Source organism: Dermacentor variabilis, chromosome 9, assembly GCF_050947875.1.
Source record: "Dermacentor variabilis isolate Ectoservices chromosome 9, ASM5094787v1, whole genome shotgun sequence".
NCBI classification, from domain to species: domain Eukaryota; kingdom Metazoa; phylum Arthropoda; class Arachnida; order Ixodida; family Ixodidae; genus Dermacentor; species Dermacentor variabilis.
In genome coordinates this window covers 131,525,139-131,552,050 of record NC_134576.1, presented here as the reverse complement: position 1 = coordinate 131,552,050, position 26,912 = coordinate 131,525,139, and the positions used below count along the sequence as shown (strand labels likewise).

At 44.2% G+C, this 26,912-nt stretch overlaps 2 protein-coding genes across 5 annotated transcripts in view; one reads left to right on the top strand and one right to left on the bottom strand.

Annotated features, from left to right (window-relative positions):
* The window catches only part of mon2 (Mon2 homolog, regulator of endosome-to-Golgi trafficking), a 229,778-nt gene extending 222,773 nt beyond the window's left edge, over positions 1-7,005 (bottom strand). Inside the window, exons 1-3 of one of the 4 annotated variants that reach the window (XM_075669441.1) lie at positions 6,752-7,005; positions 1,281-1,429; positions 482-545 (exon numbers count right to left, since the gene is read on the bottom strand). In XM_075669441.1, coding sequence (XP_075525556.1) covers positions 482-545; positions 1,281-1,391 — 175 coding nt within the window. In that variant the 5' untranslated portion in view covers positions 1,392-1,429; positions 6,752-7,005. Of the gene's footprint in view, positions 1-481; positions 546-1,280; positions 1,430-5,998; positions 6,016-6,348; positions 6,607-6,751 lie in introns of those variants that run through there. The other 3 variants (XM_075669444.1, XM_075669442.1, XM_075669443.1) reach the window with 3 other exon arrangements.
* A 1,023-nt stretch (positions 7,006-8,028) lies between these two features.
* Positions 8,029-21,589, top strand: LOC142557526 (uncharacterized). The gene is made up of 8 exons (XM_075669445.1): positions 8,029-8,956; positions 9,070-9,385; positions 9,512-9,615; positions 10,867-11,006; positions 15,097-15,199; positions 16,596-16,763; positions 20,117-20,267; positions 21,299-21,589. Exons 1-8 carry the CDS (start codon positions 8,216-8,218, stop codon positions 21,541-21,543), a joined length of 1,968 nt encoding a protein of 655 aa, XP_075525560.1. The 5' UTR covers positions 8,029-8,215; the 3' UTR covers positions 21,544-21,589.
* Positions 21,590-26,912: the final 5,323 nt, after the last annotated feature.

Genomic DNA, 26,912 nt, shown 5'->3' with positions numbered 1-26,912 from the left:
TTTGAAGTTCACTCCCATGTCAAAGATTCCAGGTGCTGTAGTCACGACAGTCAGTGCCACAGTCATGACAATTATGGCACTTTGAAGTTAATGTAATTAAGGGAAAATGAGACGTACACCCAGTCGTAGCAATTGCTACAAAGGAAACCTATACGGGTTCCTCGAAAGAAAAGCCTCACAGTTGAAGAAAAATTTGTCCTGGTCCGAGACGTCTGGGACGCCCTGGTCCAGTCCTGGTCCCGAAGCAGGACGAATTTTTCTTCGACTGCGAGGCTTTTCTTTCGAGGAGCCCATATGGGTTTCCTTTGCAGCAATTGCTACAATTGGGTGGATGTCTCAATTTTCCTTAATTACTTATCTCCACCTCGCGGGTTTCCACAGAACTATTACGTCAAACTGAAGTTCATTTCTATTTCAGAGCTTCCAAAGTTGTAACATTCTCTTTAAGCATTCTCAGTGGATGGAATATAAGATCACATACCTAGCCTGAGGTCATGATGCTTGGCTGCAGCATTCCGAACTTTGATGATTCCAGACTCTGCTGCCTGTAAAAATAAAAAGCAGTTCAGGTGACTAAAGCCTTGTTAATGCATATGAAGTGAAAGAAAGAAGGCTAGCACATTTCTTGCATACATCACTCCATTAAAGGGCCCCTCACCAGGTCTGGCCATTTTGAGCTGACAAGCGCAGTGTATGCAATGTGAGCTAACGACTGTGTCTGCTAAGTATTACATCCCTACGCGCCATGAAAAGAGCTCAAATTCCAGACCAAATGCCATTTGCCCCTTTTCGTCATGGTCGCAACGCTCCCAGCCAGAGAGTCAATGTTAACCGCGCAAGTGCACCTACATACATTGCAATGCTGTGACATCCCCCATAGTGGCATGTGACTTCGATAATTATTCAAGGCAACCTCAGTTATTTGCTTAGTCTGTCGCTTCAATCGACAAATTAAAGGTTTAGGTAAATAACAAAACATATATACCGAATGCCTGCGTGCTATTGTTTTACTTCGTACCCTAGCAAGGGAGATGCACTTCCATTTCGTCTGCTTGTTCTCACATGGCGCAGTTGCGCACGCAGAGAGCAACACTATCTAGCAAAACAGCAGGACGGCAGCAGTGGTGCCGACGGCGTGAATGCGCCTTGAGCATCCGCATAATTTCTATCACAATAAAAAAAATGACGTCATAAATATCATGTCAGCACTCCCTTGAGAAATACCCGACTAGGCTGCTATCCCATGCCTCGGCAAATGCCAACAGAGGACATGCAATTACCTCCTTGAGAGGTGGATGCTTCTTCTTGGCCTCGTTGGAGAGCAGCCGCAGGTCATTTTGCAGGTTTTCCAGGAGGCGTTTCTCGGTGAGACTTCGCTCGCCGGTCGCCATTGCCCCGTTCGCCTCAACCAAGGTCGCCCCCGGGCCGACTGCACCAAATTTGAAAATATCTTCAGGTGCTTATCCGAAAAACCAAAGCAGTTTGCAGAAGGAGGTAGACTGACAAAGCATACAAAAAAAAAAAAAAAAACAGGCATCGGCAACACACATCTAAGTTCCAAATAGCAATTTAATTATGTACAGCGCAGTTTACTGCTAAAAGGGATACTCTATTGCACAGCTTTCTTTGCTGGGCAATCTAGCTGCAACTGCCAGCTGAAGCTATGCCAATGCACTGAACAGGTGCACAAAAAAGAAGCCAGCATCACCAACCAGAACTCCTCTGCAGCAAAGTTCAACAATTTTCCATTTGCTTGAGGAAGAAATTCGCACATAGTGCTCTAAGGTCATGTGTTCCCTTTAACAGTTGGCTGCACCAGACACTCAGGCTCGCAAGAGACAACCATGTAAAAGATGGTTGAAATGCAAAAAACTGCATGAGTGAAGCTGTCTCTTTTTTAGACTCACAAGTGCGCCTTGCATGAAACCTTTCTGTCATACTGTTAAGACAAAATCTGCTGTGTGGTAGAGTCAACTGCAAAAGCTCATGGATGGTGAATTCTGAGGAAATGCTCAATTTCCCAGTAGTTTGTGACCGCAGCCAGTGAAACCGATCAACACCACGTTGCTTTCATTTGCTGTAAATCTGAATGTCAGACTGGGTTTCGAGGCAGCGTAGATATTCAGCTTTCTTTTTCAGATGTGCAGTGCACTATAGCTCCACACGATTTGCATGAATAGGCAATCTTCCAGCAACAAATGTCTCCAACCAAAACTTACACAATCAGTTTAGCACAAAACAAACGACCACACATACAAAAACATACGGGACAGGCACGCCGGGAGTGCAGTCGTCTGCTTCATGCTCAACTTATTCTAAGTAATCATGCACCATGCGTCAATTATTAGCCCAACTGCAACTTCTACTTAACCAAAACTTGTTTACTGTGCTCAACATTTCAGAGCCAGCTCAGCTCCTTCTTCGGGGTCGATGACATACAGGAGCTGAGCTGGCTCAGAGACATCAGGTATGATAAGCGAGTTCCGGCTGGAGACGTCCATTCTGTAATGCATTAACCCAACCAGACAGAAACACAGTCAAACATATCTGGCTTCCAAGTAAGGAACATTTATGCTGTTCCTTTGCTGTCTCTCTCAGTCGCAGCTCTGGTCGAGGAATTGGTTGGAAGCTAGATATAAATTTATAAAACCTACACAAACATTCAAACAAGCTAAAATGGATTGGTTTGCACCCATGCTTTCATAGTAAGTGCAGCCTAAGTACACAGAGAAAAGAAACACTGTGCAGCTATCAAGCTGCTTGCTTACTATTTTTAACATACACATTGCATGTTTCAGCTGCAAACCGGACAAAGAATTATTATTCCATCGACCAAGTTTCACAAAAGTGGAGGACATGAAAATCTGCACAATAATCACCACAAATTATTAGTTACACGACTTCACTCGTTAACTTATAATTAATTACTTTAGGGGGCATCTTGTAATCGCAGAGTCAATGTCAGCCATCACTCGAGTCACAAAATTGTCTAAACTATGTGCCAAGCATCACAAAACTTGCAGTGAAATACACTGCAGCTACAGTTGACATTTCTTTCATGCTGCATCTTTTGCGCAGTGCAGAAACCAGATTTGCAGCCTCGGCAAGCTGCACGTAACGCAACTACAGCCTCTCTCTTACATAAATAACTTTGCCTGGATCGTACATGATATAATTACACTTTCTGGGCACGTTATAAAATTAAAATTGTGGGCTTTAATGCTTCAAAATTATACACACTGGGTTATGAGGGATGCATTACCACAGGGCTGCTGATTACTTTTGAGCACTTGGGGTTCTTTAAGGGGCTCATAAACCTAAGCACACAAGCTTTTTTTGCACTTCAACCCCGTAGAAATGTGGCCACCGCAGCTGGAAATGGAACCTGTGACTCTGTGCTCTGCCATAGCCGTAGCCATAGCCATAACCAATAGCCATAGCCACTGATCCGTTGTAGCAAGCCTTTTTGGGTGCATATTGGAGGCCTTAATTGCAAGAAAAAAGTCAGCCTAGCCCATGCATTTCTCACCAGGAAAATGCAAGGCGTCCATGGATAAATTATTATGAGACCCAACATCTCGCTTATTACAACATAAATGCATGCACGTCCCCGACGCACCCAAGAGCACATCACTTGATAAACTATCAGAAAAGGCAGGCACACAGGCTTACCCCCCCCCCCCCCCCCCGACATATACTGGATCGCTTCTGCCACAGTGAACTCTGGCATACAGTACAAAAAAAATCTATTCATATAAACGAACCATCAAGACATCCTGCTTAAGCTGCTCTTTTCTCTACGGTACTAGGCATGAAAATAATGTCAATGTAAATCTAAGCAAAACAAAAAAGAACAATGGCTTCTCTGTTTTGATCCATAAAATATAGAAACTTCAAGCAATTTTGTTTTCCCTGTTCTGTACGCAGCAGAGTATCGCTGACATATGTTCAGTTGTGATTTTTCCTAGCACCCACATCACGTCTGCTTTACCCTAGAGCAAGTTCTGAAGGCCTTCTGACCTTCTCCCTTCACTGTTCTTCTGACTCATTCGATTTCTTTTTTTTTTTTTTCCGTCATCAAACAAATATTGCATCAGTGGCATGGTATTATGCTCTAACAACATCTGATAGTCTCGTACGATCTGGTAACCCAACTTTCATTTCTGATATGATTGACTATATATAATTTCACATTGAATGACTTCATATAATGTCATAAAAGAGTATTTCATATCCTAGTTGACCTGCAATGGTGGCTTGGCATCTGTGGCATTATGCTGCTAAGCACAAGGTCGCGGATTTGATTCCCAGCCACAGCAACCGCATTTCTATTGGGGTGAAACGCAAAAACACTTGCATACTGTGCATTAGGTGCACATTAAAGTACATGGCCAAATTAATCCCAAGTCCCCCACAACAAAATGCCTCATAGTCAGATCGCAGTTTCGGCACGCAAAACCCATGAATTCATTCATGCATATTCTATTTGAGATAATGAGGGCGGAACTGGGTTTGGCAGGACATGTATTGCATGGAGCAAATAACAGGTGGTCAAGTAAAGTAACGAAGTGGGTGTAAAGTGAATGAAAATGCAGTCGAGGACGGCAGAGAATTCACTAGTGTCATGAAATTAGGAAGCCTGCAGGCATCGGCCAGAGACAGCTGATGCAAAACAGGGGGTAATTGGATATTGCTGCAAGAAGCCTTTGTCGTGCTGTGAACATAAATTAGGCTATGACAATGAATTTAATATTACAGCACAAAGAAGGAGCATAAATGCAAGCAGAACAGGACATAAGGCAAGCATTGTAATTGATATGAAATTTGGCCAACCCAGCCATCAGCCCAGCTTCACTACTTATGAATCAAACAGATGATGTGATCTTAGATATTAAGCATGAGCTATCTTTACAGACACAATAACGTTCTCCACTGCCAGAGGCTCTGCACTGGTACGCAATAAAAAGCAGTTTGTCTCGAAATCGTACCAAATGAGGATTTGAATACAGCGCAAGAGCCACCACGATTGTCGCCTTTACAACAGGGAGACAATGAGGTGAAAAGTTCAAGTATATTAGATGGCCACACTGATCTGTAGTCTGAGACAACATCATGCAAGGTGGTACAGAAGCAAACAATGGTGTTGTAAATATCTACAGAGTAACTCTTATCAAGCCACACAGTTTTGTTATCCTGAACGCCTAGTAAAGCATACAAAGGTGAAGGCAAACAAACTTTACAATAAGAATGTAAACTTAAACAAGATGGACTGAAGCCCTCCCCCCCCCCCCCCACACACACACAGATGACATCTACACTATAACTAGACAACATTTGGCTGGAATATTTTTTTTTAGTTTTTAAAGTAAAAAATAGCAGCTGAGACTGGTTCTTTAGAACTTACTGACACCAGAGACTGGTGCACTTATGTGCAGGGGCATGCATAGCTGATTGAGATAGATATGCTACAGTCCTCTAGGCTAATATATGCATGGCCGTATGCTATCCAACCAAACACAAATTTCCATGCCTACGCGTAAAGGACTGTGGTGGGCCATTCCCAATCACAATGGTCAGCAATGGGCAACCGTAGCTGGTTAATTTAACCAGACACGCGAAACTAAATTGATCTACTCTGGCCGTGACACCCGTGGGTGTCGACGACACAATCGTTGGTTGCTGCTGCTGCTTACGAACGGTATCACAGACGTGCCCACACTAGTCGATCTCTTAAAGAAGACTTCTCACGTACGCCGACTGAAGCCGAAACCTTGGAACCGGGATGGATACGCCATGGGTCTAAACAAGAACGCACTTTACAGCGTGTGTGCGCTAAACTTAGAATCCATGCGAAACTTGTAACGCCGTGCAAAAAGTACCATCAAGCATTAACGCGGCCCGACCATACTTTTTTTTTTTTTTGTCAGTAACTTTCTTCGAATGGCAGGAAACGGGAGGTAAAAAAGCTAAATGAGGAATGCGAAAGCAAAAACGATACCGTCTGGCGCTGCTTGCTTTCGAAAGCACAGTCGATGTCGATCACCTGAACAAGATCGAGGCACTGATAACGACGGAATTATCGAAGAAACACGCCCCTTTGCTTCTCGACACGTTAGCTAAGGGCGCAGCGACTCGGAGAGAAAACCGGTGTATAATTGTTCAGTTTTGCATCGGACTTCGTGAATCGCGGCAGTCCTTTTTTGTGAATCGATCTGCTGCTGCTGCTCACAGCTGATCGTGGGGAAAGCTCGCGGCCGTGAACAGCGAGCAACGCAGTTTCTTCCTTTATTTGCAGGTGCTGCGGCTGTGAGCTACAAGGACCCGCGCCGCAGAGGACTGCCGTCTCACCTGTCTTCGGAGTTTACACTGGCCGCAGCTGAGTCGTCACGACATATACAGACGGTGCAGCGCTTGATCGCAGCGTCAGGCGATCTTTGGACGCACTGCCTACCTACGCCACGTTTTGCGGACAGGGTATCGGTGAGGAGCGCCTCGGACAGATTGCAAGACCGGAACTGCCGGTCAGTCGGCAAGGCGAAAGACAAGTCTGCTGCAATAATATAGGCCTCCGGCAGCAAGTAGCAGTGCGCAACAGCGCTATACGATCAGACGCTGACGGGTACGCTCACAGCGATCAACAGACTTTCCAAAGCAAAACGTTCATGTCGCGGCTTGTGTGGCCGTCTTACAAGAGAAGCGCATTCGCTCTGATTTGTTCATCTAACGAAATTAATAAGACAGGTGTAATTACCTTGACCGCTCAGCTAGGAACTGTCCGTCGCTCACGTTGGGCGTTCCCACATAGCGCCCGCTAGCGTCTTGTGGAGTCAGTGCTTGGCCCGCACACACGGCGGTGCACTCAACCAGCGACGGGCGAGCATCGGTGAGCAGTGCATTAAAAGGTCAATGAGAAACCGGCGGGCTCAGATCAGCGTAGCTCCAGGCATTATTTACAAAAATCCAGTTGGCACCTCTTTGCACGGCGAACATGCGCTCGGCGCGCCACTGGCGGCGCGACACAGGAGTTTTAAAACGGGAACCTGTCGAAATATTCGTGCGCAAGCAAAACGATTTGAACACATAAACTACCGTATACTAAGAACTTTCGTAAGAAAGAAAATCTTACGAGGCACGACGGCTTGATTTATCTGTAAGTTTTCTAGATGAAAGCATAGCAGACGACGCCAGTAGAATGCATTGGCGCGTACAAATAGTTAAGGCATTATTACAAGTTTCATTTTAGCATGAATGGTGAAATTAATAAAATTTATCTACACTTGGTTTTTGAACACGTGTATATGCTTAATTATTATTAGGCATAATCACCTTTTCATTATTTTCCTCGCGCAAACACCGCACAGATCGAGTTGCAAGCATATTGCAGCGTGGTTTCATTTTACATGGTAGGTTCGTAATAAATATAAAATTTGCGTTGAAACCAGTCGGCCTAGTCAAACCGAAACGAAAGGGCGAGCAACCGAGCAATATCGTGTGATTATTGCAGGAGACAAGGGCGCAGTTGGTTGTTTCGAGTAGTTGATATATCTGTTGACACGTTGATATTGTGTTCCAGCTGCTGGATTTATACCTCCATTGCTTTAAACATAACTACCGCGGGCCGTGGAGGATTTTTCTCCATTCCTCCACGCAGTGGACAGATATTCATCGATGGACGAAAAACTCGATCGCGTTGGATCTGCAGTTGGGAACCGAAGCGCGGCCTAGAGTCGGCGTATATAACAATGACTGCAGTCACTGACGGGCAAGCAAGCATGCCACAATTGCGTCAATAAATGTCCCTTTGGATAAGAATTTATTGGCGAAAACTTGCGCGAGGGCGCGATGGGACGGCCCTGCAGGGTGCGCCGAACCTACCCCTACCGAAACAACGTATTGCTGGTTTTGCATATTGCGTCGTCTGCTCTTAGCATGAGCCAAGTCACAGTTTTGTACCGACTAAAAACACACGTAAAAATAAAGCATATAAATCTTAGGCGTTCTATATACAAAAAAGTAACACTATCTTAATTTTATAGTTGTTTTCTTTCGTTTACACGAAGCTGTCAATTTTAACAGCGGGAGCTGTTGAGCAATCCGAAGCAAGCCAAGCAAGATCCATCTCCAACGTTTTGTCCCTTAGTGACAGCTGCAACCTCATGAGCTGTTTACAAACACCTTTTCCTCCGGCGGTCAAAGAAAGGGACAGTCGTTTTCAATGAGTAGTGGGCCAATCGCCCTCGCGGGACATCGCCTACTGCTAAGTTTTCGAAATCGCTCATGCTGCGCGGCAAGCGGCTGCATCGACCTGCTTGTGCGTCAACCGCTCTCCCGCCGCACCACCACCACCAGCAGCAACGCTCGCGCCGGCAGCAGCATGTCGCGCGACGTGCGCCCGAGCTGCCCACCGATGACAGCCATCGTTGTCTCAAAGAAGAACCTGCCGTCTTTCTCCGAAAAGAGAGCCACACCGCCGCTCACCGACGCCCTCGCCGTTAGCATGCAGGCACGGAAGACGGGCGAAAACCCTGGCGGCGTGCCTTCGAGCACCGCCGTTGAGTCCGCTCTCCGCTCTGCTCTCGGCATAGGGCATTCCGAGACCGTTGGCCCGAGCCCTGCTGCGACAGTTCCCCAGCCCGTACAGCCGTTGCCGGAGGCCAAGGAAGGTGGCAACGTTTCCTCCCAGGACCCCGCCATACTCGACTGGAGCCTATGCAACCCCGCCTTGGACGAGACCGTCGCCGATACCAAACCTGAAACCAAGACTACTTCAACCCGTATATTGCACTTGCTGCACGGTGACGGTGGTGCGAAGGAAGGCTCGAGCGAGGCAGACGGAGCCGAAAATTCTGCGGCGGACATCGCGTCGTCCTCTCCGCTCAAAACGACGGAAGGCGACCCTGTTCCAAAGACTGTCGTGGCCGAAGCCGACAGTGCTGAACCGTCGTCGATGGTCGGTGTAAGACGTCCGTTTTGAGTCGAGACCCTGTGATCTTTTCTTTTTCCCCTCCGATTTTGGTGTTATTTATGTCCGTTGTAATAAAAATGAGTGCCGATTCTTCCCACCTGCAGACGCAAGTCGGTGACGACGCTGGCAGAGCGGCGACCGGTGCGGCGTCTACGCCTGCCAAACGGTCCCGCCTCAGCTGCCCGCGAAAGCGCTTGCCAAAGCTAAGCGCAGCTGTCGTACAACGGGAACGGAGCCTCTCTAACGACGGCTCTAGTTCAGACGAGAGCTGCTTGGCCGTTGTCGGCGAACCTGCCGGAGAAAGCGAGGTTGCTGCTGGGTCTGGGTGGATTTCCGAGCTACCCGGTTTACTTCCCTCAGCTGACACCGACAATGATGACGACGACGACCCTGTCTACAGCCTCAAACCACTGTTTGCAGGTTCGTTAGAGAGAGAGAGAAAAAAAGACGTTGCAAAATTGTTTGGGTTTTGCAACTTGTACGTGGCTTGTGGAAAAACGTTCTAACATTCCTTCAGCTCATATCTCTTTCTTCTTTTCATTGAAGGCAAATTTGGGTCGCCGTCGTCATCTAAGAAGTCAAAGAGCACAAAATCTGCAACGTGCACACGGCCGAACTGCTTTGTGGGAATTCAAGTGGATAACATAAACGTGAGAGCAACCTTCTGTCTGATCTACTGCTTCATGTCCATTTCGGACTAAAAGATAGCTTAAGAGCGTAATCAGTTTTCAATTCAAGATGGCTCTTATTGCAGTCTTCTGTGTTACGAATGCAGAAAACCCATTATTTTCTTAAAGTATTGTAGTTACATGAGGAAGGTAGCACCCACCATGTACATGAAGAAAGTAACAATCTCTTCGTGTTTCTTGACATAAAGCTACTACTTTGCTTGAATGTCAAGGTGACAATGCAACATTGTGTGAGGGGGACTCACTATAGCTTATCACTTCAGTGATATGCTGGAGATGATAGCCTGGCTAATTGCCTCGCTTACTACAGATGCTGGGTGATAATTATGATATACTCAGTGATCACATAAACACAAACAGCACATGCATGGTAACATTCTACGGTCGATGGGCACGTTGATGCTGCATTCTGGATTTTTCAAGTGTACTCATGGTATCTGAAACACTTCACAGGTGCTTTTCATCATCTGTGATTACACAAAGGTATAGATCAAATTACTGCCAATTTTCATAAAAGCCGACAGCAAGAATATGCTCAAGCTTCTGAGTTCACCTGAGTTTATATGCAGGATAGATACTTTACATGACGGCTTCAGAGACAATTCCGTTGTACATTAGAATGTACAACGGGTCACACGAGGCTATACGCTATCCCTGCCACAAAAAAAAAAGTCCACATTAACACCGAACAGATGCAATGCCTGATGAGCCCCATTTCGGCTACCGTAGTAAGGCAGCCTTCAACTGAAATTAGTTTCTATGGTATTACATGCCAAAAGCAAGATATGATTATGAAGCACACCGTACTTGCGGCTCCGGGTTAACTTTAACCACCTGGGGTTAACTCACCTAGGTTTACCTGGGTTTACTTACCCAGGTTTACCCCAGGTTAACCACCTGGGTTAAACGGGGTTAACTTTGACCAGCTGGAGTTCCTTAATGTGCACCCAATGCACAGTAGGTGGTTGTTTTTGCATTTTGCTCCCATCGACATGCAGCCGCGGCGGCCAGTATTTGATCCTGTGGCTAGCATTTGATCCGGCGACCTGAGGCTAAGTTGCGCAACGCCAAAGCCACTAAACCACCATGGCGGGTGTTTTCAACTGTACCTGTGTTGCATGGCATCTTTTACAAACATGTTCCCCGCATTTAACTTGCAGTATCTGAACAAACTATGTGAATGAAAAATTGATGAGAGTGTGGTTTTACCAGGTCCACAGAACAGCGAAAAGGGTCCAGGACCACATGCGGATCCAGGAGCCAAATATTGAACCAGCGCTCCTGCCCATAGCTACGTCGCATGTCACCGTTCTCGTGTTTCGGGTGAACGATGGCGATGACTCGCTACAGAGGTATATACCTCCATAGATCAAAAGCGTGGCAGTTTGGGCGAGTTGGTATGTCATGACTTTTCTGGGCTTGTAGCGCAGCTCAGAAAGAGCAAAAAGGAAGGTGGAAGGGGTAATGAAAAGGGACAGAGCACTCACTCTTTTCTTTGCTCGTTTTCATTACCCCTTCCACCTTCCTTTTTGCTCTTTCTGAGCTGCGCTACAAGCCTAGAAACCTCCATAGAGTTATCAGTGTCTCTGTGCTGTGGCTCTGCATAGCTAGCATAGCTGCATAGCTAGCAACATTGTGTCCAGCGTTGTCGTAAGACATATTTGTTTTCATTAGGGGTGTTTGAGTAGCAAAATTTTCTTATTTAATATGAGTATTCAAGAAAAACTAATTTAACATGTTGAATCGAATACCAAATATTTTCACTTTCTAAACAAAATGACATTAAACGTTTTATGCAGTTTGGCTGCAAAAATGAAAAAAAAAAGCTCGTTTATGTTACCTGTTGCATATAATGCCGTTAACATCTGAACGTCAGGTCAGCTGAGAGGCTTGCGAGTAAATAACAATAAAAAGGTGATCGTATATGGTGTGGCAGTGGGTAGGACAATAATCAAGCACAGGAAGAGCCGTTCACCAAATGCACATTTTGAGTGTTCTGCTTTTTGTAGGAGTACAGTGCAAGCATTTGTTTTAGAGGAACCCAAATGTGGTGAGACACGCCTCATAATAAATTACGCTGCCATCATCAAAACAACAAATTTTTTAGGCTGCATAAGATGGGGACATGCTTCTTTAATGACCGGAAGCTATTGTATCGAAGTGATGTCCTCCATGCCCTAATGCACTGGTACACCCAAGGAATGCCTGCACAACAGTAGTAATTATCCTGCAGCAGAATCAATTGGAACCGTCTCCACTTGCATCGGTCTTTCTCCCAGTAGACTGCAACAGCTGTTGCTCTCCTTTACAATATTTCAACACAAACTAGTGTTCAACAACTTTGCATATGGTGAATTCTCAAAATAAAAATGTGGCTCGAATAGCAGAGACGTTAGACTCGCATTGTAAATTTTGAATCTTCACACGCCTGTGGTTTTCATACATTAGCAAATAGCTGTAGGCACGCCGCAGCACAGGGTGCCCCTTGCCTTAGATTACACAGGCAAGAGCATGTAGTCAACCGTGGCCGCATGCCTGTGAACTTCTCACTCTAGACCTTCCGGTTCTCACCTCTTGAACAGATGGTCTGTTCAACATTTAGACAGCTTGAGACATTTGCTGATATATAATTATACACCACAGTTCATAACATATGCTTAAAAGCAACCTTTAATTGACTTATCTGTTCATTGTGGCTAAACAACGCACGGAAACATGTACAAGGGGGAAAGGACAAGGCCAGGCACTAATTTTGGCTGAAGTTTATTGTCATGCATATATATATATATATATATATATATATACACACACACATAATGAAGCGGTCTGCGCTGGATGCATGAAATAAGATGAAGTGGGCTAGGGGAGAAGTGAGGAGGAAGAAGTTAGGATAGAATGGCAGACGACACCCGTCTCACTGAGATTGTCTTTTCTACTGCCATTGTAGTTAGGAACGCTACATTTTGGCACAGCCAACAGTTTTCACCCGAGACCAAGTGCACGGTGAGCCAGCGACGGGCCTTCCTTCCGAAGTTAGTTCTACCGTGCTGATAAACATGGTGCTGCAACAAGCTGAAATCAGCCGCCAAGTCCTGGTACAAACAGGATCGGTGACAGTGAATCTACAGCTCCAGACACTTAGTGAGCTCGTTCTGAAACCCATACAATGTGGTACCATCAAAGAGAAAATGCCTGCATAGAAGGTCAACCTAGACTTGACTGTTATAGAACTGCAAAGGCACATTATGCAACAGAATGAAATAATGTGAATTTGGCCTAAGTGCTTAATTGTGAGAAATCAGCGCGAGGTATTGTTCTACCACGAATCAAGCAAGAATCCAGAGGCAATCAATCATACTAAGTTGTGGGAAGGGACAGAAGAGCTACAGTTTATCAATGGAAAGTATCACGTACCACCTACTGTGGTTCTAAGGATTCATCTGTACCACGATACTCCTGGTCCGGGCGGACACAATGGTTTCTGGCGCAGTTATAAGAAATTGCTCATGAGATTCACATGGCTGGGCATGAAAAACGTCAGCCATTGCATTCGCACATGCCACCAATGCCAAGTGAACAAAGTTAAATTCAAGCAATCGACAGACGTTATGACAAACCCTCAATATTCAACTGTCCTGTTCAAAGTAATTCATTCGGACTTCTCAGAGCTCAAAAAGAAGGGGGAAGGAGTCAAGTGAATGCAAGCTTTCTTGCTCTCCATAGATGAGTGCACAAGGACGGTTGCGGCTAAAGTTGGCAAAGAAGACGCAAACAGCATAATAGATCTCTTCAAGGCTGAATGTTTTAAACAAACAAAGACGCTAGTCTGCAACAATGCGCCGGCTTTCCGGAGTGCCAAGCTATCAAAGTGGACAGAGAAGCACAGGATGATGAGCAAGTATTCTTCTCCATACCACCCGGCAGCAAACGGCCGAGCGGAACGTGCCATACAGGACGTCAAACAGTGTCGGAAGATGTATCCAGAATTTGTAAGTGGCTGGAAGTGCTGTCTCAAGGACGCTGTGAAACATCACATACACCACTGGTTTAGGCTGCAGTCCTAATTTTGCCATTTCGGGTACAGCGCCCATACTTCCTGCAGATCGTGGGCTAGGCCTCCTAGAAAACCTCGAACTCGCTGAAGTAAGGAAAAGTGTCAGAGAACAGGAGGTCTACAAGTGCCGCATGAAGAGAAACCTTGATAAAAAGCACAGTAGCAAGATACTGGACATACAACCTGGAGACTGTGCCCTTGTAAGCAAAGGAGCTGTACCTTCAAATTCTAAATTTTACAGACCATTTCAAGTAACCAAGACTGCATCCCAGCATGGAATATTGAAGAATGTCTGATACATCGAAGCCTCGGGTCAAATGGAGGAAAGATATTAGAGTATTAACCGAGGAGGTGTAATAAAAAAAGTCTGGAAGAGTGAAGCAGTCTGCGCTGGATGCATGAAAGAAGATGAAGAAGTGGGCTAGGGAAGAAGTGAGGAGGAAGAAGTTAGAATAAAATGGCGGATGACACCCATCTCACTGAGATTGTCTTTCCTACTGCTGTCCTAGTTAGGAGTGCTATGTGTGCGTGCGTGCGTGTGTATGTATATGTAAACACACGCACGCACATACACAGGATATAGTATCACACGAAAAGCATAAACAATAAGTAGAAAAACAATTTTTTGGAGTTGTATCTTATATCCTGCGTATATATTCGAACAGCAGCCACCTTGCCAAATTCAATGTCTTAAATACGAGTGAATGCATCACGGAAAGCCAGAATAAGACATTTTTTGATGCCATAAACATAAAATGCCTCCATGACCACCCACCGGGGGAAGTGATGCACGACTTAGTCCAAGACGAGGCATTACATGCGGCTGCCCATGGTGCGCTGAAAAATTGCAAACTCGATGCGCTGGGACTTGCATTGTATCTGCTAACCACCAGGTGCACACGTCATCTGCTTAGTTGCTGTTTAAAGGCTGCTAATAAGAAAATTAGATAAGCACCAGCCCTGCAGCTTCACCAAGATTTCTTGATTAGTAAATACTAGAGTACTATGCTGGGCTATTTTGAGCATAGCCTAAGAAGGACGTGCAAGTTTAAAATCAACGGGAGCAATAAGAGGGGACTGAAAAAAGTGCTCTTTCTGTTTCCTCTTATTTGTCCTGTTGATTTTGAACTTGTGCCTCATATCCTGCTTAAAAATTTAGTAGATACCACTCACACACACTCAAATTAGCCTAAGTTAAATTTCTTTACAGCTGGGCTTTAAAGCTGTGACCATATTTTAAAAGTAAGGATGAAAAAAAAAAAGCATTTGCCAGGAAAGCAGAAAGAAACTGCTCTTCTGTGAGATTCGTTCAGAGTGTAGAAAAGCACCGTCAACATTTGCAAGAAAAATGAAGCAGCCATTTAAAGGTATTACTGAATCACTTTCAGAGCCAAGGATGCACTGAGTCGCGGTTACGAGGCAATCAAGGATGACCTTGAAGCCACTCCCCTTGTGCTGCACTTTGAGGGGCTGGACCTCTTCGAGAACGAAGTCAGTACATCCGTGTGACCTAAATAACATACGTGTCGCAGCTTTGAAATGACAATATACAAAATCTCGATTTAACAAACACAGATGTAAAGGAGTATGAGTAATATGTGTCTTGCTGATATAAGTGCATAACAAATACCTATACATAGTACGCACGTGACGTCACATCCGCTGCTGTCGTCTGCTTCCGCTACCTTCCGCCATCTTGGGGTACCTTATCAACAGGCGCGCGCATAGGCCTATAGGTTCCCCAAGATGGCGCTGCCGTAAACCGGAAGTCGCGGAGTATCGTTGAATGACGTATGTGCATACTATGTATATGCTTATAAAAATTATCAGATATAACAGTGATGTAGGCAGAAATTCTTTTTAAGGGGTTGGGGGTCCAGGCAAGTGTTGTTACCCATCATTTCATGACAGGTATCCTGGTGCACAGGTATTGTGAGGAGTGGGGTCACATGCCTGGTGTGCCCCTCCTCCGCTGCCTAAGTCCTTAAGATATAACGAAGGTGTTTTTGTGTAACATGTGACTTCGTCATAACAATGTTAGACTATAGTGCTAAACATTCTAAACAGTTGATGATAACAATCATCACCAATTAGCTGTGCTTTAGAACCCTTAATGGGTCTTACATTAGTCAACAGACATAAGAGTGCACTACACATTGGTTGAGTCATACGTAATTCATCAGAAATGGGACAATCTATATTAACACAACCTCAGTCTTTTCCATTAAAGTTGTAGGCCTAACAAATAACGCTGCTTGGAACCATGTTGTCAAATGATGTCTTCTGTAACATTTGTAGACACGGCATGATACTTGCAAATAGAAATATACATGCCGGGCTACCATTATTTAATTGTGAATTTCAAATGTGTTGACAAAGAAATGTAATTAGCGAGCTCAATGTAATCAGCGAGCTAACATTGATTTTAGCGGACATTTATAATGTGCTTTGTGTAAGTATTTTTAACTTCGTCTATGTTGTCCCTTTTTTCCATAATGTATAGTTTGTACCCTGAGGATACTGTAAACAAATACAGGTCGCTGTTTTGGGCAGAAAAGAATCAGTGACGACATTCGATATGAATGGCAGGCTTTGTGCTGCTCCACGGATGTGCATTAAAAGATTGCCTTTAATACGCCGCTATCTGTACAGCAGTGAAACGTGAAAGACCGTGTTCACATTATGTTGTAGCCCAGCTGATGGTACCCGTAACACACATATGTGAGCCTGACCAGCTAGCATTGTCCAGGTACAGTGTGAGGCACCTAAACTTGTGCAATTATTCAGCATGTGACGCACTGCTTTGCAAACACTGTGATAGCATAGAAGCCTAGGCTAGAGGCATAAAAGTGAGTGTTTTCATAATGTTGTTATGTTGCTACCCAAGATCCTGTATGCAAAGGTCGTCGGAGAAGACTCACTGTCCCGACTCAAGGCTATTAGACATGCCTGCCGTGAAGAATTTAAGAAAGCAGACCTGGACTTGACGAGAGGCCAGGCGTTCAGGCCACACCTGACTTTGGCAAAAATCAGCAGGAAGATGCGCCGAAAAAACGTATGTAGTGTGCTTTCTTATGTTTGCTTTCCTTGTACCAGGATTGAGGAGTTGAGATGACACTTGATAATTAACATTTAACCCATTGACTGCCGTTTCTTTTTTTATTTATTCATTCATTCATTCATTCAACCGAACCTCACCCACTGCTGGGTTTTTATCACATGTTAGTCCAGTGGACATTTCATTTCGTGCGAGGGTGGGTGCCTGAGTTATCTCGGGAGTGCTTACGTAAGGGTTTAAGTGAATGCTTAAAATTTCTATCCATTACTTTCAGTTTTGTGTTTGCAAGATGAAGCGAACAGGAGGAGAAGGGGTTGAAGAAACTTATTTATGGGCACTGTTTTTATCAGCATTATTTCCCAGTTACGTGGTTGTAGAATATATTGGCAGCATGAGCACGTCGACATCCAACATCAAAATGAGGCAGCATACTGCAAACGTTCAAGACCTGCAATACCTGGCAGGTCAAGCATTCAGCGTCGGGAATAGTTTTACACAGCCACCTGGTAGGGCTAGAGCAATCCTTGTTAAATAACTGCTGTTGATGAGACCGCTGAGATATGTGAAACTGTAAAGTACTAATGGTTGATCGATTCCCTTTATTGAAACGGGTGGCACTATGGGCCTCTGTGTGGGATGAGGGTAAATGAAGAGGGGGGAAAAAATAATAAAAGCAAACTGCTTCACATCTGGCAGTTACGCTAACTGAATGTGCGAATTCTCCCAAGGAGGTCAGCATCTCTCTGGCATGCACGTCATTCCTGGGTGGGACCCACTCTTTGGAAAATGCAAGTACACAAAGAAAATTGGAAGAAACATTTGGAAAATGCAAGCAAATAAAGAAAAAAAACTTGTTTTACATGTTACAAGCAAGGTTAAGCCCTTCCTAAATTTCCACTGTGCTAACTGCCATTAACAAATGTAAATAGTTAGGAGTAACAATGTCTGAAGACCTCAACTGGATTCAACATATCACTAGTATTTGCTCTACCGCTGAAAAGAAGTTATGGTTCCTACGTCGCAAATTAAAACTTGCTCCAGCCCCCGTAACGTTAACAGCGTATTTAACAATAGTAAAGCCTACACTGGAATATGCAGGACCCTTACCAAAAAGGATTAATTCATAAAATTGAGCGGGTGCAAAGAAGGGCGGCTAGACTTATTCTTTCAAGGTACTCCCGTGCAGATTCTGTAACAGAGACGCTGCAAATGAATTTACCCCCCTCTTGCAACGCCGTCACATAGCCAGACTAAAATTCTTGTTTTATGCTTTCTCAAAATTTATTTAACTTTAATGCAGTGCAGTACCTGATTCTGCAGCCAAGTCCACAGCCTACGAAGTGACCCCCGCAGAAGCTTTCTAGTGTCTCAATCTCGTGTGAACACATATGGATACTCTTTCTTCCCTAGAACCATAAAAGACTGCAATGATTTACCGGATGCTATATGTGATTCTGAAACTTTAGAACATTTTGAAACCAAGGTTACAAAATAGTATTTTCCAAGTGAATCCTCGTGGTTTAACATATCTTGTGTAAGCTGTAGAACGTATTATTGTTATGTATAATTTTGTTATGTATGTGATGTAACATGTATCATGTAAGTTGTCGAATGAAGTATTGTGATGCATTTTGCGGCTATACATTGCTGCTTTATGTTTGACATGATGGTTGTTATGTCAGATTTTGTATTGTAGTCATGCTTGATGGCACGCCGTGATTTGTAATTCTGTGTATTCGCTATGCATTGCTGCTTTATGTAAGCAATCATTGGTTTTGTGCCATATTTGTACCCCACCCCTGTAACGGCCCGATCGGCCAACAGTACCTGCAAATAAATAAATAAATAAATAAAATAAAGAAGAGGTGATGGTAAACAGTTGGGTTGACCCCAGCTGTGCACATACTGCAGACAACCTGTGATGTTATTGAAGAAGATTCTCATTCTGCCGCTTGAATATTGTGTGGGAATCCCCTTCTCATTCTATAGGTTTGCCATCTCACGAGCACATTCTCTGTCAGTTCGGCTTTTCATTTTGTAATTCTCAATGCACATTCTCAATGCAATTATAAGGCTCAATGCACATCTCCAGAGGATAATTGACCTGCTTCAGGATCATAGGTTCAGGCGTTTCGAATATTCTTGGAGCTTCAAGAATCTTCATTCGCTGTCAAGCACTTCGCCACCAATGTTGACAGATCAAATCAATCTACCATGTTGGTAAAAGACATAGTAAACTCATAATGTATGCTGTGGGAGCCAGTTAGTTAGCTTTTCTGGTTGTTCATGCTATGCAGTTATCCTGTGTGTGCAGAAAACACCATCTTGAGACATAAAACCAAATTTAGCAGCATGCAAGTAGTTTTAGAGACCCAGTTAAACAGTGTCAAAAGGGAATCATATATGAATTTAATAATGCCAGAAGCAAATCATATATTGCATATTTTTTGTCACAGTTTCTAAATAATGTACAGACTTCTCGCCATTAATATTTAACAATTTTCATATCTTGGTGTTCACAGCATTAGAAATTTTCTGTCATAACACTGTCCATTATAAAGCCTGCTTTACTAAAAACACAGATGGAGCATTAGAAACAACTACGGTAAGCAATTTATTCCCAATCTTGGGGTTCTGCAAAGCATGCATTACCATATAAAGGTCATACATGGTCATGCATTATCATATAAAGCTTAGAAAGGGTGCCTTCTTGTAGTAGTTATTATCTGTGTATACATTTGCAGCAAAATCATAAACTCATGTTATCTGTTGCATCGATAAACAGTACTAAACAGTGCCCATTGCCGAATGCCATGTCTAAACAACATTTTATTGCGAGTGATCTTGTTTAGTATTTCAGAAAGCCTGGCACTCTGAGCGACACAGCGTGCTCTGGCATGTTACGTTCGCTGTATGTTGGATGAGTTATTGCATTCTTGCTTAAATCTCATGTTCGATACTTAGACTGTGTGCACTCAACAATGTGAAGCATTACAAAACAACTAGAAAAATATTCGGATTCTCAAATATTGTTACGTATCAAGTGGGAGATTATTCGATTCATTATTCTGAAATTTCTTAACCACACGCCCCTAACCAAATCACTCCAATTATCAACTACAAATATAGTTCCTCAAATTCTACCACACGAAATCTAGAAAGAAATATAACAGCCAGAAATGAAGCGGCCTACGTGTACATTTCTTTTGTGCACTCTTTAAGGGCTAAGCTACTAGAAATTCCAAATACTGTACATATTTCTGCACGCAATCGTAGCTGTGTGGCACACGATTTTACAAACGCTTTCGAAGCGTCCTGTTGATTTTGTGATCTTTTTATCTGGTTTCCAGCCAACGATAAAGAAGATTAAAGAAGAATGGTACACAGAGTTCAAAGACGAGCCCTTTGGATCACAACAAGTAAAGAGCCTCCAGCTGCTGTGTATGACAAAGCCGAAAGACGAACGAGGCTACTATTACTGCAGTCTGGAGCACATGTTTGGTAAGATTGGCAAGCGTACAGAGCTCGTGTATGCAACTCTGAAAATGTTTATCTTTAGAAATATCTTTTTACTGTTAGGGTTCATTCACACCGGCGACTCGCAGAGGTCATGCGACCAAGGTGGTCGCAAATCGTCGCTTTGGTTGAAAAATGGTTGAGTCAGTCATTTGCTGCTCGATTTTTCAGTCACGTGATGGCAGTCACAAACCTACTCAACCTATCAGCACTGCAGGACATCTGTTTATTTTATGTGGCAGTTCGCGGTGCAAGAAGACATGAACAGCGTCAATCACGAGGCATTTTTGCTTGACGAGGGAACGGTTACACTTGCCAGCGTGTAATTGCAGTGTCTAATAATAATAAATTGATTGATTGATTGATTGATTGATTGATTGATTGAACAGCGGTCGCCTTGAGTCGCTCATTGGTCGAAAGTTGTGGCCGGTTGCGCGACCTTTGCTAATCACCATTGTGAATGCACCCTTAGGATAACAACATGGGCAGCTTTGAGATATGGAGCCCAGTCAAAACTTTCAGTTAACAGACGCTCAGGGCTCATTAACATTTGCAAAAGCATTGCCGCACAAGCACTTCCGTTAGAGGAGTACTCACAAAAGTGTGTGGAAGATGTTTAGAAGCCCTTCCATGTGCTTCTAAACATCTTCCATACACTTTTCACATGTAAAAGAATGGCACTTAGCAAAGATGAAGGTTTTCGAACACTTATAAGAGATTTTAAACTACTGCTTAAGTTGGGCCTCTATTTTGTTGTAATGCCCTTTCGCTCGAATCTATGCCAGTCCTACACCAGTCTTGTGCCAGTCTGCTTATACTTGAAGGATTCAAAAAATTTTGTGCCAGGAGATTCATGTGACGTCCTTTAATAGTGACTATGTTTAGCAGTTGGAAAAATGCTTCAAGATGCCTTTGATGTGTAATATTTTCATGTTATAACATAAGCACACACAAGAACTGTTTTTTTGTTGTACGCCTCTTATTATTAATAACCTCAGCCTTTTGTTATTCTGCAGGTGACTTTTCTTCAAAAGACGAAAATAATGACGACCACAGTGAATGCTGCGCACCAGCATCATCAAAATCTGCACCTGGCAAGATTGAGCAGAAGTTACTTAAGTTAGATGATGCAAAGCGAGAAGTGAAGCGAAAGATATCAACATTGACAAACGCAAAACTACAGGAAATCTCTAAAGCAAAGGAGGAATTCCCTGAAGAAGAGAACAGTTCGGAAGATTCTGATGAAGAAGCCTCTAAATAATAGGCTTTAGAATGTACATGGAAGTGAAAGATTAGCTTTTTTTATAGTTTCTAACTCACTGATGAGACAGAACTGGCATGGCACAGGGTTTCCTCCAGAAACAAAGTTTCTGGCAATGCAAAAACACATGCTATGAAAAGAAAAAACTTTCTTTTTAAGCATGACATGCTTATAAGCAGCATGCGCCAGCAGATTTCAAGGAAGATTTCGAATAACTTGATTCAACTTTTTTAATTTATTGTTGCAAATTATCACACGTGTAGGGTATCACCTATGAAACTAAGCCTAAACCTTCCCTTGCTCTCACTGTGTAGAAAAGCCTGACTAATGTCTTTTTTTATATGAAATTTATCGTCTCAATCAAGAATTGAAAGGTGAAGTTCAATCACAGCCGTTTTATACCTCATCTCACACACAATGTCAGTACAAAGTTGAACACCTTTTGTAAGACTAACAAGTCTTTTTTTAGTCATTTTTCACCTCATACAAGTACAGGTTAGAACATTTTGTCCACCTCCATAACATCAGCAAACAAACTCGATGTACTTGGAATTGCATTTGAAGAACATATGCTCTTATATATGTTTGTCTCCCTAGATATTTAGAGCTGCACTTGAATATGTTGTACTGTATTTTTTTATTCATGCCTTCCTGCCATACTGCAGCTGTTACATCATTTCATACGTGTTTGCCCCACATTCCTATGTGTATTGCTCCATGGGCCTTGAACGTATTTCAAATAATAAATCAAATGTGTCAGCCCAAAACAGTATGTCCCTAGAAGCCATAGTCGAAAGTCCTCAGCTCTAACAACTGAATTTATTAGTCCACCAGGGTCATCTTGTGGTCAGAGAGGGAATCACTCTGGACTGTGAAGAAAGTGTGGGGACTACATGGATGATGGTCACTTCCAGCTTCACAAAAGATGCTGCTGAACAGCAGAAGTTGACCAAAAGGCTAGATCCTGAAGATGAAGATTCCCCGTCCTCTCCTCTTACCAGACTTTTTCTACAATAACAGCAATTATGCATGAACTCAATGCCCCACAAAATCCAGCACTTGCCATTTTTTTGCTTTAATCTATTTACATAATGTAAAATGATGAAGTGCTCCACTTATGCAACCATGGGAATGATATGAACGAAATTTGCCGTATCCGAAAGGATAAGTCGCATGTTAATGACTCTTGCGAGTAGATATTTATTTAGGCCCTTTCACCATCAGTAGTAGGAGCAGCAGTAGTCTACTTTATGTCCGCTGCAGGACAAAGGCCTCTCCCTGCAATCTCCAAATACCCCTGTCCTGCGCCAACCGATTCCAACTAGCGCCTGTGAATTTCTTAATTTCTTCACCCCACCTAGTCCTTTGCTGTCCTCGACTGCACTTCCCTTCTCTTGGAACCTTTAGCATCTTTTTTATTCACGATATTGCCAAATTTGGGAACTTTTTGGGAATCATAAGTGTCAGGTTCAGAGCTTTCCAACTCCGCAAAGAGGCATTACAATTCAGCAAGTATAGGACTAGGACATTTCATCAGGAAAGATAGAATATACATTGCATTAAATTTCATCATGCATCAATTTTAGTTCACTGAAGCACGGAAGCCTCTCCCAGACTCCTGCTACCCCGGTCCTACATCAAATGAGCATATACCCTATGCCTGCCAATGTGATAATCTCACTACTCCATATAATCAATTTTGTCATATTCACCCATTCTGTTATTCTCGCACACACATTGTTATTCTCATCTGCCAATAGTGTCTGCACATCATTATTCTGAACTATGTCAATGTATAATTTGCGAATAGGGCTTCTGCAAAGCTCATGCAAATTATGCAAACATTTCACTTCTACCGTAAACTAATATTGTAAAAGTTCTGTAAACTAATATGCTGCTCCACTTTAGAGAGAGTCTCTTTAACGAAAACTGGAGAGGTTTGGAGAAGTGCATTTTAGATGCTTTAATGGGTGCAGTGGCAGATGTACTGCTAAAGATAATTTATGCACACGCGTTGGCGAGTCACGTTCGCTTATATCCAGTGGACATAGAAGTTTTGTCTCTCTCTCTCTCTCTCTCTCTCTCTCTCTCTCTCTCTCTCTCTCTCTCTCTCTCACGCCAATGCCATGTTTTAGAGGACAGGGGAGGTGTTCTGTAAGAGTGTACCTAGTGGACAAGTCCATTTCGTCTGCTACTGAAGTGCTGATTGGCTGTGGCACCTGGTTTATGCAGATGCACAGACCAGCCCAGCCAATCGGAACTTCAACAGCAGACGAAATGGACGTGTCCGCTGGGTGGACTCTTACAGGATACCTCTACTGGTAATTGTGCAAGTGATGGTCGTCGAAAAACGCCTTGCTTTTCAGAAATGTGCAGTCAACCCTGGGTACAATTTAGCTCTCTTAAGCGGAACAAATTTCGTGCAAATCTGCTCTGCGGTTGCCGGTTTCACGTGTTTCGAGGCAAGGTTATGACTGGTGCTGAGCAGAAGTCGCGATAGCGCGGGGCGTCACAGGTTTACGGACGTACGAACCGGTAATTCGCGGCCGCCGTGATTTTGTTCGTCTAATCGTCTGCTTTGACAATTTGGAGCAACGTGTCATTATTAAGTACGCATTGGCGGCGCCTCCATCAGGACACCAAACGGGCAACGAGGGACATACAAAGAAAGCTGAAACCTGGACTGCAGTTTCCTGGATCCCAGGCTCGCTGAGGTCTTCGCGAGCTAGGGGCGTAGAAGACCGGTAGCGGAGAGCCGCTTTCATATCAGAACTTCCACCCCTCTTCACAGCGGCAGGTTCCGGCCTCGGCGGCACGAACCCACAGATCGCCCTAGCTCCAGCTGTGATCTCCCGCTGACCCCGGAGATGCTGCGCAGCCCGCTTTATTATAATCTCAGGTGTTCTCCTTTGCCGGTTGCATGAGCCCTCCTTAAGCAGTAATCGTTAAAAAAAAAAAGCATCGTAGCGTCACAAAAAGCGCCGCGCGACTATATATGCCTTCTGTTTGCAGAAGTGCAAGTCCTGTGGAATTGGCGCCATTTCAATGAGCTGTCGGTAAACTCACCGGCACGAAGCGTCGCACTCCTATACCGCTCGTCTCGAGTTTGTTAAAATGACTACAAAGAGGATTGTTACGCTGGATTGGTAAGTTGTCGCTCTCGTGTAATATTGGGAACGTGTCTTACCACGACCGGAGCCCTGGTATGCCAGACAGTGTGCATGAGAACCATGGTGGACACGAAAGGCGAGCTTGGAGTTCCCGCGCCATCTCCGCGACGTCATGAAATATGGACGGCGTCTTAACAGTTTATCAATAAAAAAGAGCAAATTGCATTATTTTGTAAAAAAAAAAAACATATGACCTTTGCAAACTTTCTTTCAAGCAAGAACTTTCTGAATATGCGACGATACCATACGACACCTTCAAACTCGTGACGTCATACTATTAAACCGGCGCTGCGGTTCGGGCGCGAAATTCAAGAACGGAAACTGTGCCCTTCATTTTCTACGGGTAATGTAGTAGCGCAAAAAGTTATCTTTATAGATATTTACAAATAAGACGAACTATACGGACAGACCACTGTGGCACAGGCAGAACAGCAGTCGCTATGGCATTGCACAATGTAGTAAAAGAAGTTTTAAAAATTTTTAAACTCATTACCAATAAGTTGCTCTTGACTTAAGCTTTCTTTCATCTTCTTCTGCTTCTTTTCTTTTTCCGAGAAGCAGACGGATTGACAGATAGTTGGCTGACAACTTCGGAAATCACGACAGTGGAACATTAGGAAGTAAAAATGAATCCGCTTGCAACAATTCAGTATTGTGTATGAGCGCCGGACAAGTCGCATGCGATGTAGCGGTGATAATGTGCCGGGAACCGGAAAACAAGCAAATGCTGTGTCGGTGAGGGTGTCGAACCGCCAGCTGGCACCATAAAGGGCAACCCGGCCAGGTGGCAATCCTAGAACAAAGGGCAGACGGTGCATACGCGTGTACGCAAACGTCAACTCGAAACATAATTTGCTTGGGAGCAGTGTTGCGGCCAGAGAAGGTTCGTTATGCACGGAACGTCGATCGACGTCGTTGATTCGGACAAGCGTTAATGAGAACGTATGGCGCCCGCCGTTGCCCGTCGTTTTTGATGTTAGGTAGGGTCATACGGAGCAATCACCGCCAGCAGCGTAGCCAGACCCTTCTTTTTTTTTTTATGTTGGGACGCGCGTGCCCGCTGTGGGAACGCACGGTCCTTGAGGACACGCAGTCTATTTGCACACCATAATGCCGCATGATACGCGTAATTAAGAATCTCGCTTATGCATGTTGGGAACGTAATGAACCGCCGACTGTTTCGGAACACCTCTGTGGAAGAGTTACGGTCGATGCTACATTTAAAGAAAAAAAAGGAAAACTACTGTCCGTAGGCACTGGACGTACAAGCTTTCCGGATGGATGGATAGATGTTATGAGCGTCCCCTTTGGAACGGGGCGGTGGGATGCGCCACCAAGTTCTTGCTAATATGCTCCCTAATATCCTACCTAGGTTAACCAATGAAAAAAAAAAAAAACCCTATGAACTACCACGCCCCAATTTTCTGATCCCCTATTGCGAACTGTGGTTTTGTACGTCTCCGTCTTTTGTCGTTTCCCTACTTCTCTTCCACCAATCCTCCAATCGCCTCTTACTAATGTCTATGAGATTAATTCAGCCTCTCTGACTTTCCGCTTGACCTTCTTTGTTGCGGTGTTGCCCACCCCACAGGCCGCATACCTGCTGGTAAGCTTCCTAGTTCTTTTCCTCCACTGTGAATCAATGTTTTGCCTGTACAGATACCTGAACACTCTCCCAGCGCATTTACTTTCTTCCATATTCCTCAGCCGTTCTTCATACTCAATTTTACTGCGAGCTTCCCTCACTTCAAAACTAGTCCAGCCCGTATCCCCCTGCACAGCTTCATTTGTAGTCTTCCCGTGAGCGCCCAATGCGAGGCGACCCACTGACCTTTGGTTTCCACCCAACAACAACAGCGCCAGATCACAGTCTAGCGAGCTGTAGGGGGGGGGGGGGGGATCCCATTTTGTGGGAAAGGTTGCGCATTCTCGATGCCTCCTAGCCTATGCTTATCTCGATGCAAGCGTTTCTACCAAGTTTCTACGTTCTACATAAATATTTAGTACAACTGCGCACGCCATGTCACGGCCAGCATGGAGTGCGCGTCTGGCGTCTGCGCATGCGCGCGCTCCCGACCGGTAGTGGCTGTTGCGCGTTCGAACGCTGACATATTTGACCGGGCAATGTTTTGCCTGTCAGATTCGGGCAAGCGTAGAGTTCGAGCAAGGCACTGAACAGGCGCGCGTCTGTTGTTGCTC